The sequence below is a fragment of the Narcine bancroftii genome, chromosome 12 (assembly GCF_036971445.1).
Source record: "Narcine bancroftii isolate sNarBan1 chromosome 12, sNarBan1.hap1, whole genome shotgun sequence".
NCBI lineage: Eukaryota > Metazoa > Chordata > Chondrichthyes > Torpediniformes > Narcinidae > Narcine > Narcine bancroftii.
Genome location: NC_091480.1, coordinates 103,124,182 through 103,145,677, shown reverse-complemented (window position 1 = coordinate 103,145,677; position 21,496 = coordinate 103,124,182). Strand labels below are relative to the sequence as shown.

General features: G+C 39.8%; 4 protein-coding genes across 4 annotated transcripts; all 4 read right to left on the bottom strand.

The window, feature by feature from the left end:
- Nucleotides 1-1,201: 1,201 nt before the first annotated feature.
- On the bottom strand, nt 1,202-2,592 carry LOC138746691 (serine-aspartate repeat-containing protein C-like; the record flags this gene model as incomplete). Its single annotated transcript, XM_069904988.1, has 5 exons — nt 2,333-2,592; nt 1,780-2,147; nt 1,603-1,665; nt 1,372-1,551; nt 1,202-1,263 (listed from the first exon to the last, which is right to left on the bottom strand). Coding segments are annotated over exons 1-5 (933 nt in total), but the record flags the coding sequence as incomplete, so codon positions are not given.
- A 1,109-nt stretch (nt 2,593-3,701) lies between these two features.
- LOC138746690 (serine-aspartate repeat-containing protein C-like) lies at nt 3,702-5,092 on the bottom strand (the record flags this gene model as incomplete). Its single annotated transcript, XM_069904986.1, has 5 exons — nt 4,833-5,092; nt 4,280-4,647; nt 4,103-4,165; nt 3,872-4,051; nt 3,702-3,763 (listed from the first exon to the last, which is right to left on the bottom strand). Coding segments are annotated over exons 1-5 (933 nt in total), but the record flags the coding sequence as incomplete, so codon positions are not given.
- Nucleotides 5,093-15,723: 10,631 nt separating this feature from the next.
- Nucleotides 15,724-18,253, bottom strand: LOC138746689 (uncharacterized). Its single transcript, XM_069904985.1, has 8 exons — nt 18,073-18,253; nt 17,829-18,026; nt 17,416-17,628; nt 17,006-17,365; nt 16,484-16,765; nt 16,181-16,354; nt 16,046-16,147; nt 15,724-15,911 (listed from the first exon to the last, which is right to left on the bottom strand). Exons 1-8 carry the CDS (start codon nt 18,251-18,253, stop codon nt 15,724-15,726), a joined length of 1,698 nt encoding a protein of 565 aa, XP_069761086.1.
- Nucleotides 18,254-18,803: 550 nt separating this feature from the next.
- LOC138746688 (coiled-coil domain-containing protein 1-like) lies at nt 18,804-21,185 on the bottom strand. Its single transcript, XM_069904984.1, has 5 exons — nt 21,093-21,185; nt 20,148-20,712; nt 19,783-19,926; nt 19,312-19,653; nt 18,804-19,252 (listed from the first exon to the last, which is right to left on the bottom strand). Exons 1-5 carry the CDS (start codon nt 21,183-21,185, stop codon nt 18,804-18,806), a joined length of 1,593 nt encoding a protein of 530 aa, XP_069761085.1.
- Nucleotides 21,186-21,496: the final 311 nt, after the last annotated feature.

Here is a 21,496-nt window from a genome sequence, read left to right as displayed (position 1 = left end):
CATCATCACCAACATCGTCACATTCATCAGCATTATCATCATGATTACCATTATCTCCATCATCACCATCATAATCACCAGCATCACCAGCATCACCATCATAACCATCATCACCATCAACATCTCCATCATCACCATCATCACCATCATCACCATCATCATCACCATTGTCTCCATCATTGTCACCATGATAACCATCATCTCCATCGTCATAATCCACATCATCATCACCATCATCATCAACATCACCATCATCACCATGATTACCATCATAGCAAACATCACGATCTTCACCATCATTGTCACCATCATCACCATCATCACCATCGTCACCATTTTCATCCTCATCACCATCATCACCTTGGTCAGCACCATCGTCATCATTATTTTCAACATTATCGCCATCATCACCATCTTCAACATCTTCACCATCATCAACATCATCTGCATCATCATCACCATCGCCGTTAGCAACATCAGCACCATCATCACCATAATCAAAATCGTCACCATCATCATCATCATCGCCATCGTCATCATCATCAACATTTTCTCCATCATAAACTTCATCTCCATTATCATCACCATCACCATCATCATCATCGTCACCATCAACATCACCATCAATACCATCATAACCATCATCACCATTATCACCATTTTCACCAACATCACCATTGTCACCACTGTCACTATAATGACCATCATCATCATTGGCACCATCTTCAACATTATTACCATCATAACAATTTTCATCATCATCACCATCATCACCATCATCATCATCATCATCGTCATTACCATTGCCACCATCATCACCATCATCACCATCGTCACCATGGTCACCATCATTGTCACCATCATCACAATCATCATCACCTTCACCACCATCATCATCATTGGCACCATCTTCAACATCATTCCCATCATAACTATCATCACCATCATCGCTATCATCACCAAAAACATCATTGTCGCTATAACCAACATCATCATCATTGGCACCATCACCATCATTGGCAGCATCATCAAAATCATTACCATAATAAACATTTTCATCATCATCACCAACATCGTCACATTCATCAGCATTATCATCATGATTACCATTATCACCATCATTACCATCATAATCACCAGCATCACCAGCATCACCATCATAACCATCATCACCATCAATATCACCATCATCACCATCGTCACCATCATCACCATCGTCACCATGGTCACCATCATTGTCACCATCATCACAATCATCATCACCTTCACCACCATCATCATCATTGGCACCATCTTCAACATCATTCCCATCATAACTATCATCACCATCATCGCTATCATCACCAACAACATCATTGTCACTATATCCACCATCATCATCATTGGCACATTCATCATCATCATCACCATCATAATCATCATCAACAACATCTTCTCCATCATCAAATTCATCTCCATCATCATCACCATCACCATTATCAACATCATCACCATCATCATCACCATCATCACCATCGTCACCATTATCATCACTATCATCATCATCATAATCTTTATCAACATAATCAACATCAGCATTATCATCACCATCACCATCTTCACCATTGTCACAATCATCAATATCTTCCTCATCATCACCATCATCACCATCATCATCATCATCATCTCTATAATCTCCATCATCATCACCATTATCACCATCATCACCATCATCATTGTCACCAACGACATCACCATCAATACCATCAGAACCATCATTACGATTGTCACCATCAGTACCATCATCATCATCATCACGATTATAAACATCATCGTCACCATTATCACAATCATCAGCATCATCACCATTGTCACCATCATCACTATCGGCACAATCATCATCACCATCATCACCATCATCATCATCATTACCATTGTCACCATCTTCACCATCATCTCCATCGTCATCATCCACATCATAAATACAATCATCATTGTCACCTTTATCTCCATCAACACCATCATCACTATCATCATCAGTTTCACTATAATTATAACCACCATCATCATCATTGGCACATTCATCAACATCATCACCATCATAACCATTATCACCATCATCTCCATTATCACCATTTTCACCAACATCACCATTGTCACCACTGTCACTATAATGACCATCATCATCATTGGCACCATCTTCAACATCATTACCATCATAACCATTTTCATCATCGTCACCATCATCATCATCATCATCATAAACATCATTGTCATTATCATCATCAACATCTTCTCCATCAACAACTTCATCTCCATCATCATCACCATCACCATTATCAACATCATCAGCATCATGATCACCATCATCACCATCATCATCATCATTACCATTGTCACCATCATCACCATCATAACCATGATCACCATCATAACAAACATCACGATCTTCACCATCATTGTCACCATCATCACCATCATCACCATCATCTCCATTGTCACAATTTTCACCAACATCACCATTGTCACCACTGTCACTATAATGACCATCATCATCATTGGCACCATCTTCAACATCATTATCATCATAACCATTTTCATCATCATCACCATCATTACCATCATCATCATCATTACCATTGTAACCATCATCACCATCATCACCATCATCACAGTCATCATCACCTTTATCACCATCATCACGATCATCACCATCATGAGAATCGTCAATTCAACATAATCACCATCATCACCATCATCACCATCATCATCACCATCGTCAACATTGTCAACATCATAAAACTCTTCACCACATCAACGTAATCACCATAATCGCCATAGTAACCATCATCACCATCGTCACCATCATCGTCACCATGATAACCACCATCTCCATCGTCATAATCCACATCATAATCACCAGCATCATCATCACCTTTATCACCATCAACAACATCATCACCATCATCATCAGTATCACTATAACCACCATCATCATCATTGGCACATTCATCAACATCATCACCATCATAACCATCATCACCATCATCTCCATTATCACCATTTTCACCAACATCACCATTGTCACCACTGTCACTACAATAACCATCATCATCATTGGCACCATCTTCAACATCATTCCCATCATAACTATCATCACCATCATCGCTATCATCACCAACATCATCATTGTCACTATAACCAACATCATCATCATTGGCACCATCACCATCATTGGCACCATCATCAAAATCATTACCATAATAAACATTTTCATCATCATCACCATCATCACCATCATCATCATCATCATCGTCATTACCATTGCCACCATCATCACCATCATCACCATCGTCACCATGGTCACCATCATTGTCACCATCATCACAATCATCATCACCTTCACCACCATCATCATCATTGGCACCATCTTCAACATCATTCCCATCATAACTATCATCACCATCATCGCTATCATCACCAAAAACATCATTGTCGCTATAACCAACATCATCATCATTGGCACCATCACCATCATTGGCAGCATCATCAAAATCATTACCATAATAAACATTTTCATCATCATCACCAACATCGTCACATTCATCAGCATTATCATCATGATTACCATTATCACCATCATTACCATCATAATCACCAGCATCACCAGCATCACCATCATAACCATCATCACCATCAATATCACCATCATCACCATCGTCACCATCATCACCATCGTCACCATGGTCACCATCATTGTCACCATCATCACAATCATCATCACCTTCACCACCATCATCATCATTGGCACCATCTTCAACATCATTCCCATCATAACTATCATCACCATCATCGCTATCATCACCAACAACATCATTGTCACTATATCCACCATCATCATCATTGGCACATTCATCATCATCATCACCATCATAATCATCATCAACAACATCTTCTCCATCATCAAATTCATCTCCATCATCATCACCATCACCATTATCAACATCATCACCATCATCATCACCATCATCACCATCGTCACCATTATCATCACTATCATCATCATCATAATCTTTATCAACATAATCAACATCAGCATTATCATCACCATCACCATCTTCACCATTGTCACAATCATCAATATCTTCCTCATCATCACCATCATCACCATCATCATCATCATCATCTCTATAATCTCCATCATCATCACCATTATCACCATCATCACCATCATCATTGTCACCAACGACATCACCATCAATACCATCAGAACCATCATTACGATTGTCACCATCAGTACCATCATCATCATCATCACGATTATAAACATCATCGTCACCATTATCACAATCATCAGCATCATCACCATTGTCACCATCATCACTATCGGCACAATCATCATCACCATCATCACCATCATCATCATCATTACCATTGTCACCATCTTCACCATCATCTCCATCGTCATCATCCACATCATAAATACAATCATCATTGTCACCTTTATCTCCATCAACACCATCATCACTATCATCATCAGTTTCACTATAATTATAACCACCATCATCATCATTGGCACATTCATCAACATCATCACCATCATAACCATTATCACCATCATCTCCATTATCACCATTTTCACCAACATCACCATTGTCACCACTGTCACTATAATGACCATCATCATCATTGGCACCATCTTCAACATCATTACCATCATAACCATTTTCATCATCGTCACCATCATCATCATCATCATCATAAACATCATTGTCATTATCATCATCAACATCTTCTCCATCAACAACTTCATCTCCATCATCATCACCATCACCATTATCAACATCATCAGCATCATGATCACCATCATCACCATCATCATCATCATTACCATTGTCACCATCATCACCATCATAACCATGATCACCATCATAACAAACATCACGATCTTCACCATCATTGTCACCATCATCACCATCATCACCATCATCTCCATTGTCACAATTTTCACCAACATCACCATTGTCACCACTGTCACTATAATGACCATCATCATCATTGGCACCATCTTCAACATCATTATCATCATAACCATTTTCATCATCATCACCATCATTACCATCATCATCATCATTACCATTGTAACCATCATCACCATCATCACCATCATCACAGTCATCATCACCTTTATCACCATCATCACGATCATCACCATCATGAGAATCGTCAATTCAACATAATCACCATCATCACCATCATCACCATCATCATCACCATCGTCAACATTGTCAACATCATAAAACTCTTCACCACATCAACGTAATCACCATAATCGCCATAGTAACCATCATCACCATCGTCACCATCATCGTCACCATGATAACCACCATCTCCATCGTCATAATCCACATCATAATCACCAGCATCATCATCACCTTTATCACCATCAACAACATCATCACCATCATCATCAGTATCACTATAACCACCATCATCATCATTGGCACATTCATCAACATCATCACCATCATAACCATCATCACCATCATCTCCATTATCACCATTTTCACCAACATCACCATTGTCACCACTGTCACTACAATAACCATCATCATCATTGGCACCATCTTCAACATCATTCCCATCATAACTATCATCACCATCATCGCTATCATCACCAACATCATCATTGTCACTATAACCAACATCATCATCATTGGCACCATCACCATCATTGGCACCATCATCAAAATCATTACCATAATAAACATTTTCATCATCATCACCAACATCATCACATTCATCAGCATTATCATCATGATTACCATTATCACCATCATCACCATCATAATCACCAGCATCACCAGCATCACCATCATAACCATCATCACCATCAATATCACCATCATCACCATCGTCACCATCATCACCATCGTCACCATCGTAACCATCATTGTCACCATCATCACAAACATCATCACCTTCATAACCATCATCATCACCATTGTCACGATCATCGTCACCATGATAACCAACATCTCCATCGTCATAATCCACATCATAATCACCAGCATCATCGTCACCTTTATCACCATCAACACCATCATCACCATCATCATCAGTGTCACTATATCCACCATCATCATCATTGGCACATTCATCAACATCATCACCATCATTTCCATTGTCACCATTTTCACCAACGTCACCATCATCACCATCGTCACCAACGTCACCATCATCGACACCATCATCACAATCATCGTCACCTTTATCACCATCATCACGATCATCACCATCATGAGGATCGTCACTTCAACATAATCACCATCATCACCATCATCACCATGATCACCATCATAACAAACATCACGATGTTCACCATCATTGTCACCATCATCGCCATCATCACCATCTTCAACATCTTCACCATCATCAACATCATTGGCATCATCATCACAATCACCATTAGCAACATCAGCACCATCATCACCATAATCAAAATCGTCACCATCATCATCATCACCATCATAATCATCATCATCAACATCTTCTCCATCATCAACTTCATCTCCATCATCATCACCATCACCATTATCAACATCATCACCATCATCATCACCATCATCTCCATCATCACCATCATCACTATCATCATCATCATAATCTTCATCAACATAATCAACCTCAGCATTATCATCACCATCACCATCTTCCCCATTGTCACAATCATCAATATCTTCCTCATCATCACCATCATCACCATCATCATCATCATCATCTCTATAATCTCCATCATCATCACCATTATCACCATCATCACCATCATCATCGTCACCATCGACATCACCATCAATACCATCATAACCATCATTACGATTGTCACCATCAGCACCATCATCATCATCATCATGATTATCAATATCATCGTCACCATTATCACAATCATCAGCATCATCACCATTGTCATCATCATCACTATCGGCACAATCATCATCACCATCATCACCATCATTGTCACCATCATCACAATCATCGTCACCTTTATCACCATCATCACGATCATCACCATCATGAGAATCGTCAATTCAACATAATCACCATAATCACCATGGTCACCATCATCACCATCATCACCATCGTCATCATCATCATCACCATCGTCACGATCATCGTCACCATGATAACCATCATCTCCATCGTCATAATCCACATCATAAATACAATCATCATTGTCACCTTTATCACCATCAACACCATCATCACCATCATCATCAGTGTCACTATAACTATAACCACCATCATCATCATTGGCACATTCATCAAGATCATCACCATCATAACCATTAACACCATCATCTCCATTATCACCATTTTCACCAACATCACCATTGTCACCACTGTCACTATAATGACCATCATCATCATTGGCACCATCTTCAACATCATCATCATGATAAACATCATTGTTATTATCACCATCATTATCATTTTCACTATCACCAACATCATCATCATTGGCACCATCTTCAACATCATTACCATCATAACTATCATCACCATCATCGCCATCATCACTAACATCATCATTGTCACTATAACCAACATCATCATCATTGGCACCATCATCATCATTGGCACCATCATCAACATCATTACCATAATAAACATTTTCATCATCATCACCATCATCATCACAATCATCAGAATTATCATCATGATTACCATTATCACCATTATCACCATCATAATCACCAGCATCACCATCATCACCTTCGTCATCATCATCACCATCATCACCATCGTCATCATCATCACCATCATTATCACCATCATCACCATCATCATCAACATCACCATCATCACCATGATTACCATCATAACAAACATCACGATCTTCACCATCATTGTCACCATCATCACCATCATCACCATCGTCACCATTTTCATCCTCATGACCATCATCACCTTGGTCACCACCATCATCATCATCATCGTCACCATCATCATCACCATCATCACAACCATCATCACCTTTATCACCATCATCACGATCATCACCATAATGAGAATCATCAATTCAACATAATCACCATCATCACCATCATCACCATCATCATCACCATCGTCAACATTGTCAACATCATAAAACTCTTCACCACATCAACATAATCAACATAATCGCCATGGTCACCATCATCACCATCATCACCATCGTCACCTTCATCATCACCATCATCACCATCATCGTCACCATGAAAACCATCATCTCCATCATCATAATCCACATCATAATCACCATCATCATCGTCACCTTTATCACCATCAACACCATCATCACCATCATCATCAGTGTCACTATAACCACCATCATCATCATTGGCACATTCATCAACATCATCACCATCATAAACATCATCACCATCATCTCCATTGTCAGCTTTGTCACCAACATCACCATTGTCACCACTGTCACTATAATGACCATCATCATCATTGGCACTATCTTCAACATCATTACCATCATAACCATTTTCATCATCATCACCATCATCATCATCATTACCACTGTCACCATCATCACCATCATCACCATCGTCACCATCGTCACCATCATCGACACCATCATCACAATCATCGTCACCTTTATCACCATCATCACTATCATCACCATCATGAGAATCGTCAATTCAACATAATCACCATGATCACCATCATCACCATCATCATCACCATCGTCAGCATTGTCAACATCATAAAACTCTTCACCACATCAACATAATCACCACAATCTCCATGGTCACCATCATCACCATCATCATCACCATCGTCACCATCATCGTCACCATGATAACCATAATCTCCATTGTCATAATCCACATCATAATCACCAGCATCATCATCACCTTTATCACCATCAACACCATCATCACCATCATTATCAGTGTTACTATAACCACCATCATCATCGGCACATTCATCAACATCATCACCATCATATCCATTGTCACCATTTTCACCAACGTCACCATCATCACCATCGTCACCAACGTCACCATCATCGACACCATCATCACAATCATCGTCACCTTTATCACCATCATCACGATCATCACCATCATGAGGATCGTCACTTCAACATAATCACCATCATCACCATGATCACCATCATAACAAACATCACGATGTTCACCATCATTGTCACCATCATCGCCATCATCACCATCTTCAACATCTTCACCATCATCAACATAATCTGCATCATCATCACAATCACCATTAGCAACATCAGCACCATCATCATCATAATCAAAATCGTCACCATCATCATCATCACCATCATAATCATCATCAACAACATCTTCTCCATCATCAAATTCATCTCCATCATCATCACCATCACCATTATCAACATCATCACCATCATCATCACCATCATCACCATCGTCACCATTATCATCACTATCATCATCATTATAATCTTCATCAACATAATCAACATCAGCATTATCATCACCATCACCATCTTCACCATTGTCACAATCATCAATATCTTCCTCATCATCACCATCATCACCATCATCATCATCATCATCATCATCATCTCTATAATCTCCATCATCATCACCATTATCACCATCATCACCATCATCATCGTCACCATCGACATCACCATCAATACCATCATAACCATCATTACGATTGTCACCATCAGCACCATCATCATCATCATTACGATTATCAACATCATCGTCACCATTATCACAATCATCAGCATCATCACCATTGTCACCATCATCACTATCGGCACAATCATCATCACCATCATCACCATCATTATCATCATTACCATTGTCACCATCTTCACCATCATAGCCATCGTCACCATCATCGTCACCATCATCACAATCATCGTCACCTTTATCACCATCATCACGATCATCACCATCATGAGAATCGTTAATTCAACATAATCACCATCATCACCATCATCACCATCATTGTAACCATCATAACCATCGTCAACATTGTCAACATCATAAAACTCTTCACCACATCAACATAATCACCATCATCACCATGGTCACCATCATCACCATCATCACCATCGTCACCATTATCATCACCATCGTCACGATCATCGTCACCATGATAACCATCATCTCCATCGTCATAATCCACATCATAAATACAATCATCATTGTCACCTTTATCACCATCAACACCATCATCACCATCATCATCAGTGTCACTATAACTATAACCACCATCATCATCATTGGCACATTCATCAAGATCATCACCATCATAACCATCATCACCATCATCTCCATTATCACCATTTTCACCAACATCACCATTGTCACCACTGTCACTATAATAACCATCATCATCATTGGCACCATCTTCAACATCATCACCATCATCATCATCGTTACTATCGTCACCATCATCGTCACCATCATAACAATCATTGTCACCTTTATCACCATCATCACGATCATCACCATCATGAGAATCGTCAATTCAACATAATCACCATCATCACCATGATCACCATCATAACAAACATCGCGATCTTCACCATCATTGTCACCATCATCACCATCATCACCATTTTCATCCTCATCACCATCATCACCTTGGTCACCACCATCATCATCATTATCGTCACCATCATCGTCATGATCACGATCTTCAACATCTTCACCATCATCAACATCATCTGCATCATCACAATCACCATTAGCAACATAAGCACCATCGTCACCATAATCAAAATCGTCACCGTCATCATCATCGCCATCATCATCATCATCATCAACATTTTCTCGATCAACAACTTCATCTCCATTATCATCACCATCACCATTATCAACATCATCACCATCATCATCACCATCATCACCATCGTTACCATCAACATCACCATCAATACCATCATAACCATCATCACCATTGTCACCATCATCATCACTATCATCATCATCATCATAATCCTCATCACCATAATCACCATCATCGTTATCATCACCATCACCATCTTCACCATTGTCACTATCATCACTATCTTCCTCATCATCACTATCTTCCTCATCATCACTATCATCACCATCATCATCATCATCATCATCATCATCATCTCCATTGCCACCATCGTCACCATCATCAGCATCATCTCCATTGTCACCATTTTCAGCAAAAACACCATTGTCACCACTGTCACTATAATGACCATCATCATCATTGGCACCATCTTCAACATCATTACCATCATAACCATTTTCATCATCATCACCATCATCACCATCATCATCATAATTACCATCGTCACCATCATCATCACCTTTATCACCATCATCATGATCATCACCATCATGAGAATCGAAAACTCAACATAATCACCATCATCATCATCATCACCATCACCATTATCAACATCATCACCATCATCATCACCATCATCACCATCGTTACCATCAACATCACCATCAATAACATCATAACCATCATCACCATTGTCACCATCATCATCACTATCATCATCATCATCATAATCCTCATCACCATAATCACCATCATCGTTATCATCACCATCACCATCTTCACCATTGTCACTACCATCACTATCTTCCTCATCATCACTATCATCACCATCATCATCATCATCATCATCATCTCCATTGCCACCATCGTCACCATCTTCAGCATCATCTCCATTGTCACCGTTTTCACCAAAATCACCATTGTCACCACTGTCACTATAATGACCATCATCATCATTGGCACCATCTTCAACATCATTACCATCATAAACATTTTCATCATCATCACCATCATCACCATCATCATCATCATTACAATCGTCACCATCGTCACCATCATCATCACCTTTATCACCTTCATCACGATCATCACCATCATGAGAATCGAAAACTCAACATAATCACCATCATCACCATCATCACCATCATCATCACCATCATCGTCACAATCATTAGCATTATCATCATGAGTACCATTATCACCATCATCACCATCATAAACACCAGCATCACCAGCATCACCATCATAACCATAATCACCATCAACGTCACCATCATCATCATCGTTACCATCATCACCATCGTCACCATCGTCACCATCATCACAATCACCATCACCTTTATCACCATCATCCCGATCATCACCATCATTAGAATCGTCAATTCAACATAATCACCATCATCACCATCTTCGCCACCATCATAACCATCATCACCATTGTCACCATCATCATCACTATCATCATTATCATCATAATCCTCATCACCATAATCACCATCATCGTTATCATCACCATCACCATCTTCACCATTGTCACCATCATCACTATCTTCCTCATCATCACTATCATCACCATCATCATCATCATCATCATCAACATCATCATCTCCATTGTCACCATTTTCAGCAAAATCACCATTGTCACCACTGTCACTATAATGACCATCATCATCATCATCACCATCATCACCATCATAATCACCAGCATCACCAGCATCACCATCATAACCGTAATCACCATCATCACCATCATCACCATCATCATCACCATCGTCAACATTGTCAACATCATAAAACTCTTCACCACATCAACATAATCAACATAATCGCCATGGTCACCATCATCACCATCATCACCATCGTCACCATCATCATCACCATCATCGTCACCATGAAAACCATCATCTCCATCGTCATAATCCACATCACAATCACCATCATCATCGTCACCTTTATCACCATCAACACCATCATCACCATCATCATCAGTGTCACTATAACCACCATCATCATCATTGGCACATTCATCAACATCATCACCATCATAAACATCATCACCATCATCTCCATTGTCAGCTTTGTCACCAACATCACCATTGTCACCATTGTCACTATAATGACCATCATCATCATTGGCACCATCTTCAACATCATTACCATCATAACCATTTTCATCATCATCACCATCATCATCATCATTACCACTGTCACCATCGTCACCATCATCACAATCGTCACCATCGTCACCATCATCGTCACCATCATCACAATCATCGTCACATTTATCACCATCATCACGATCATCACCATCATGAAAATCGTCAATTCAACATAATCACCATCATCACCATCATCACTATCATCATCACCATCGTCAACATTGTCAGCATCATAAAACTCTTCACCACATCAACATAATCACCATAATCTCCATGGTCACCATCATCACCATCATCATCACCATCGTCACCATCATCATCACCATGATAAACATCATCTCCATTGTCATAATCCACATCATAATCACCAGCATCATCGTCACCTTTATCACCATCAACACCATCATCACCATCATTATCAGTGTTACTATAACCACCATCATCATCATTGGCACATTCATCAACATCATCACCATCATAACCATCATCACCATCATCTCCATTGTCACCATTTTCACCAACATCACCATTGACACCACTGTCACTATAATGACCATCATCATCATTGGCACCATCTTCAACATCATCACCATCATCATCATCATTACCATGGTCACCATCGTCACCATCATCACCATTGTAACCATCGTCACCATCATCGTCACCATCATCACAATCATCGTCACCTTTATAACCATCATCACGATCATCACCATCATGAGAATCGTCAATTCAACATAATCACCATCATCACCATCAGCACCATGATCACCATCAGAACAAACATCACGATGTTCACCATCATTGTCACCATCATCACCATCATCACCATCGTCACCATTTTCATCCTCGTCACCATTTTCATCCTCATCACCATCATCACCTTGGTCACCACCATAATCATCATTATCGTCATCATCATCGCCATCAACACCATCTTCAACATCTTCACCATCATCAACATCATCTGCATCATCATCACAATCACCATTAGCAACATCAGCACCATCATCACCATAATCAAAATCGTCACCATCATCATCATCACCATCATCATCATCAACATTTTCTCCATCATCAACTTCATCTCCATCATCATCACCATCACCATTATCAACATCATCACCATCATCATCACCATCATCACCATCGTCACCATCAACATCACCATTAATACCATCATAACCATCATCACCATTGTCACCATCATCATCACTATCATCATCATCATGATCCTCATCCCCATAATCACCATCATTGTTATCATCACCATCACCATCTTCACCATTGTCACTATCATCACTATCTTCCTCATCATCACCATCATCACCATCATCATGATCATCATCATCTCCATCATCTCCATCATCATGACCATCACCATTATCACCATCATCACCATCATCATCGTCATTATCGACATCACCATCAATACCATCATAACCATCATTACCATTGTCACCATCATCATCATCATCATCATCATCGTCACGATTATCAACATCATCGTCACCATCATCACCATCATCACCATCATCATGATCATCATCATCTCCATCATCTCCATCATCATCACCATCACCATTATCACCATCATCACCATCATCATCATCATCATCGACATCACCATCAATACCATCATAACCATTATTACCATTGTCACCATCATCATCATCATCATCATCGTCACGATTATCAACATCATCGTCACCATCATCACCATCATCACAATCATCATCACCTTTATCACCATCATCACGATCATCACCATAATGAAAATCGTCAATTCAACATAATCACCATCATCACCATCGTCAACATTGTCAGCATCATAAAACCCTTCACCACATCAACATAATCACCATAATCTCCATGGTCACCATCATCACCATCATCATCACCATCGTCACCATCATCATCACCATGATAAACATCATCTCCATTGTCATAATCCACATCATAATCACCAGCATCATCGTCACCTTTATCACCATCAACACCATCATCACCATCATTATCAGTGTTACTATAACCACCATCATCATCATTGGCACATTCATCAACATCATCACCATCATAACCATCATCACCATCATCTCCATTGTCACCATTTTCACCAACATCACCATTGACACCACTGTCACTATAATGACCATCATCATCATTGGCACCATCTTCAACATCATCACCATCATCATCATCATTACCATGGTCACCATCGTCACCATCATCACCATTGTAACCATCGTCACCATCATCGTCACCATCATCACAATCATCGTCACCTTTATAACCATCATCACGATCATCACCATCATGAGAATCGTCAATTCAACATAATCACCATCATCACCATCAGCACCATCGTCACCATTTTCATCCTCATCACCATCATCACCTTGGTCACCACCATCATCATCATTATCGTCACCATTATCGCCATCATCACCATCTTCAACATCTTCACCATAATCAACATCATCTGCATCATCATCACCATCACCATTAGCAACATCAGCACCATCATCACCATAATCAAAATCATCACCATCACCATCATCGCCATCATCATTATCATTATCAAGATCTTCTCCATCATCAACTTCATCTCAATCATCATCACCATCACCATTATCAACATCATCAACATCATCATCACCATCATCACCATCGTCACCCTGCAACTGCTGCAATCGTGTCTGCCTGTCCCGCATCGGACTTGTCAGCCACAAACGAGCCTACAGCTGACGTGGACTTTTTATCCCCTCCATAAATCTTCGTCCACGAAGCCAAGCCAAAGATAACCACCATCATCATCATTGGCACATTCATCAACATTATCACCATTACAACCGTCATCACCATCATCTCCATTGTCACCATTTTCACCAACATCACCATTGTCACCAATGTCACTATAATGACCATCATCATCATTGGCACCATCTTCAACATCATCACCATCATCATCATCGTTACCATCGTCACCATCATCGTCACCATCATCACAATCATTGTCACCTTTATCACCATCATCACGATCATCACCATCATGAGAATCGTCAATTCAACATAATCACCATCATCACCATGATCACCATCATAACAAACATCGCGATCTTCACCATCATTGTCACCATCATCACCATCATCACCATTTTCATCCTCATCACCATCATCACCTTGGTCACCACCATCATCATCATTATCGTCACCATCATCGTCATGATCACGATCTTCAACATCTTCACCATCATCAACATCATCTGCATCATCACAATCACCATTAGCAACATAAGCACCATCGTCACCATAATCAAAATCGTCACCGTCATCATCATCGCCATCATCATCATCATCATCAACATTTTCTCGATCAACAACTTCATCTCCATTATCATCACCATCACCATTATCAACATCATCACCATCATCATCACCATCATCACCATCGTTACCATCAACATCACCATCAATACCATCATAACCATCATCACCATTGTCACCATCATCATCACTATCATCATCATCATCATAATCCTCATCACCATAATCACCATCATCGTTATCATCACCATCACCATCTTCACCATTGTCACTATCATCACTATCTTCCTCATCATCACTATCTTCCTCATCATCACTATCATCACCATCATCATCATCATCATCATCATCATCATCATCTCCATTGCCACCATCGTCACCATCATCAGCATCATCTCCATTGTCACCATTTTCAGCAAAAACACCATTGTCACCACTGTCACTATAATGACCATCATCATCATTGGCACCATCTTCAACATCATTACCATCATAACCATTTTCATCATCATCACCATCATCACCATCATCATCATAATTACCATCGTCACCATCGTCACCATCATCATCACCTTTATCACCATCATCATCATCATCACCATCACCATTATCAACATCATCACCATCATCATCACCATCATCACCATCGTTACCATCAACATCACCATCAATAACATCATAACCATCATCACCATTGTCACCATCATCATCACTATCATCATCATCATCATAATCCTCATCACCATAATCACCATCATCGTTATCATCACCATCACCATCTTCACCATTGTCACTACCATCACTATCTTCCTCATCATCACTATCATCACCATCATCATCATCATCATCATCTCCATTGCCACCATCGTCACCATCTTCAGCATCATCTCCATTGTCACCGTTTTCACCAAAATCACCATTGTCACCACTGTCACTATAATGACCATCATCATCATTGGCACCATCTTCAACATCATTACCATCATAAACATTTTCATCATCATCACCATCATCACCATCATCATCATCATTACAATCGTCACCATCGTCACCATCATCATCACCTTTATCACCTTCATCACGATCATCACCATCATGAGAATCGAAAACTCAACATAATCACCATCATCACCATCATCACCATCATCATCACCATCATCATCACAATCATTAGCATTATCATCATGAGTACCATTATCACCATCATCACCATCATAAACACCAGCATCACCAGCATCACCATCATAACCATAATCACCATCAACGTCACCATCATCATCATCGTTACCATCATCACCATCGTCACCATCGTCACCATCATCACAATCACCATCACCTTTATCACCATCATCCCGATCATCACCATCATTAGAATCGTCAATTCAACATAATCACCATCATCACCATCTTCGCCACCATCATAACCATCATCACCATTGTCACCATCATCATCACTATCATCATTATCATCATAATCCTCATCACCATAATCACCATCATCGTTATCATCACCATCACCATCTTCACCATTGTCACCATCATCACTATCTTCCTCATCATCACTATCATCACCATCATCATCATCATCATCATCAACATCATCATCTCCATTGTCACCATTTTCAGCAAAATCACCATTGTCACCACTGTCACTATAATGACCATCATCATCATCATCACCATCATCACCATCATCATCATTACCATCGTCACCATCGTCACCATCATCGTCACCTTTATCACCATCATCACGATCATCACCATCATGAGAATCGAAAACTCAACATAATCACCATCATCACCATCATCACCATCATCATCACCATCATCGTCACAATCATTAGCATTATCATCATGAGTACCATTATCACCATCATCACCATCATAATCACCAGCATCACCAGCATCACCATCATAACCGTAATCACCATCATCACCATCATCACCATCATCATCACCATCGTCAACATTGTCAACATCATAAAACTCTTCACCACATCAACATAATCAACATAATCGCCATGGTCACCATCATCACCATCATCACCATCGTCACCATCATCATCACCATCATCGTCACCATGAAAACCATCATCTCCATCGTCATAATCCACATCACAATCACCATCATCATCGTCACCTTTATCACCATCAACACCATCATCACCATCATCATCAGTGTCACTATAACCACCATCATCATCATTGGCACATTCATCAACATCATCACCATCATAAACATCATCACCATCATCTCCATTGTCAGCTTTGTCACCAACATCACCATTGTCACCATTGTCACTATAATGACCATCATCATCATTGGCACCATCTTCAACATCATTACCATCATAACCATTTTCATCATCATCACCATCATCATCATCATTACCACTGTCACCATCGTCACCATCATCACCATCGTCACCATCGTCACCATCATCGTCACCATCATCACAATCATCGTCACATTTATCACCATCATCACGATCATCACCATCATGAAAATCGTCAATTCAACATAATCACCATCATCACCATCATCACTATCATCATCACCATCGTCAACATTGTCAGCATCATAAAACTCTTCACCACATCAACATAATCACCATAATCTCCATGGTCACCATCATCACCATCATCATCACCATCATCACCATCATCATCACCATGATAAACATCATCTCCATTGTCATAATCCACATCATAATCACCAGCATCATCGTCACCTTTATCACCATCAACACCATCATCACCATCATTATCAGTGTTACTATAACCACCATCATCATCATTGGCACATTCATCAACATCATCACCATCATAACCATCATCAACATCATCTCCATTGTCACCATTTTCACCAACATCACCATTGACACCACTGTCACTATAATGACCATCATCATCATTGGCACCATCTTCAACATCGTCACCATCATCACAATCATCGTCACCTTTATAACCATCATCACGATCATCACCATCATGAGAATCGTCAATTCAACATAATCACCATCATCACCATCAGCACCATGATCACCATCAGAACAAACATCAGGATGTTCACCATCATTGTCACCATCATCACCATCATCACCATCATCACCATTTTCATCCTCGTCACCATTTTCATCCTCATCACCATCATCACCTTGGTCACCACCATAATCATCATTATCGTCATCATCATCGCCATCAACACCATCTTCAACATCTTCACCATCATCAACATCATCTGCATCATCATCACAATCACCATTAGCAACATCAGCACCATCATCACCATAATCAAAATCGTCACCATCATCATCATCACCATCATCATCATCAACATTTTCTCCATCATCAACTTCATCTCCATCATCATCACCATCACCATTATCAACATCATCACCATCATCATCACCATCATCACCATCGTCACCATCAACATCACCATTAATACCATCATAACCATCATCACCATTGTCACCATCATCATCACTATCATCATCATCATGATCCTCATCCCCATAATCACCATCATTGTTATCATCACCATCACCATCTTCACCATTGTCACTATCATCACTATCTTCCTCATCATCACCATCATCACCATCATCATGATCATCATCATCTCCATCATCTCCATCATCATGACCATCACCATTATCACCATCATCACCATCATCATCGTCATCATCGACATCACCATCAATACCATCATAACCATCATTACCATTGTCACCATCATCATCATCATCATCATCATCGTCACGATTATCAACATCATCGTCACCATCATCACCATCATCACCATCATCACGATCATCACCATCATGAGAATCGTCAATTCAACATAATCACCATCATCACCATCAGCACCATGATCACCATCAGAACAAACATCACGATGTTCACCATCATTGTCACCATCATCACCATCATCACCATCGTCACCATTTTCATCCTCGTCACCATTTTCATCCTCATCACCATCATCACCTTGGTCACCACCATAATCATCATTATCGTCATCATCATCGCCATCAACACCATCTTCAACATCTTCACCATCATCAACATCATCTGCATCATCATCACAATCACCATTAGCAACATCAGCACCATCATCACCATAATCAAAATCGTCACCATCATCATCATCACCATCATCATCATCAACATTTTCTCCATCATCAACTTCATCTCCATCATCATCACCATCACCATTATCAACATCATCACCATCATCATCACCATCATCACCATCGTCACCATTAACATCACCATTAATACCATCATAACCATCATCACCATTGTCACCATCATCATCACTATCATCATCATCATGATCCTCATCCCCATAATCACCATCATTGTTATCATCACCATCACCATCTTCACCATTGTCACTATCATCACTATCTTCCTCATCATCACCATCATCACCATCATCATGATCATCATCATCTCCATCATCTCCATCATCATGACCATCACCATTATCACCATCATCACCATCATCATCGTCATCATCGACATCACCATCAATACCATCATAACCATCATTACCATTGTCACCATCATCATCATCATCATCATCATCGTCACGATTATCAACATCATCGTCACCATCATCACCATCATCACCATCATCATGATCATCATCATCTCCATCATCTCCATCATCATCACCATCACCATTATCACCATCATCACCATCATCATCATCATCATCGACATCACCATCAATACCATCATAACCATTATTACCATTGTCACCATCATCATCATCATCATCATCGTCACGATTATCAACATCATCATCACCATCATCACCATCATCACAATCATCATCACCTTTATCACCATCATCACGATCATCACCATAATGAGAATCATCAATTCAACATAATCACCAACATCACCATCATCACCATCATCATCACCATCGTCAACATTGTCAACATCATAAAACTCTTCACCACATCAACATAATCAACATAATCGCCATGGTCACCATCAACACCATCATCACCATCGTCACCATCATCATCACCATCATCACCATCATTGTCACCATGAAAACCATAATCTCCATCGTCATAATCCACATCATAAATACAATCATCATCGTCACCTTTATCACCATCAACACCATCATCACCATCATCATCAGTGTCACTATAACCACCATCATCATCATTGGCACA

Coding starts and splice junctions, on each gene's coding strand:
- LOC138746689 (XM_069904985.1), bottom strand. CDS start 18,253: ATGGTGATGATGATGGTGATGATGGTGATGATGGTGATTACGGTTATG. Junction 17,366..17,415: donor TGGTGATGATGGTGATGATG/GTGATTATGTTG, acceptor ATCGTGATGAAG/GTGATAAAGGTGATGATGAT. Junction 16,766..17,005: donor TTATGATGATGATGATGATA/GTGATGATGATG, acceptor ATGATGTTGAAG/ATGGTGCCAATGATGATGAT.
- LOC138746688 (XM_069904984.1), bottom strand. CDS start 21,185: ATGATTCTCATTATGGTGATGATCGTGATGATGGTGATAAAGGTGATG. Junction 20,713..21,092: donor TGATGATGATGTTGATAATC/GTGACGATGATG, acceptor GGTGATGATGAG/GAAGATAGTGATGATAGTGA. Junction 19,654..19,782: donor GGATCATGATGATGATGATA/GTGATGATGATG, acceptor ATGATGATGGAG/ATGAAGTTGATGATGGAGAA.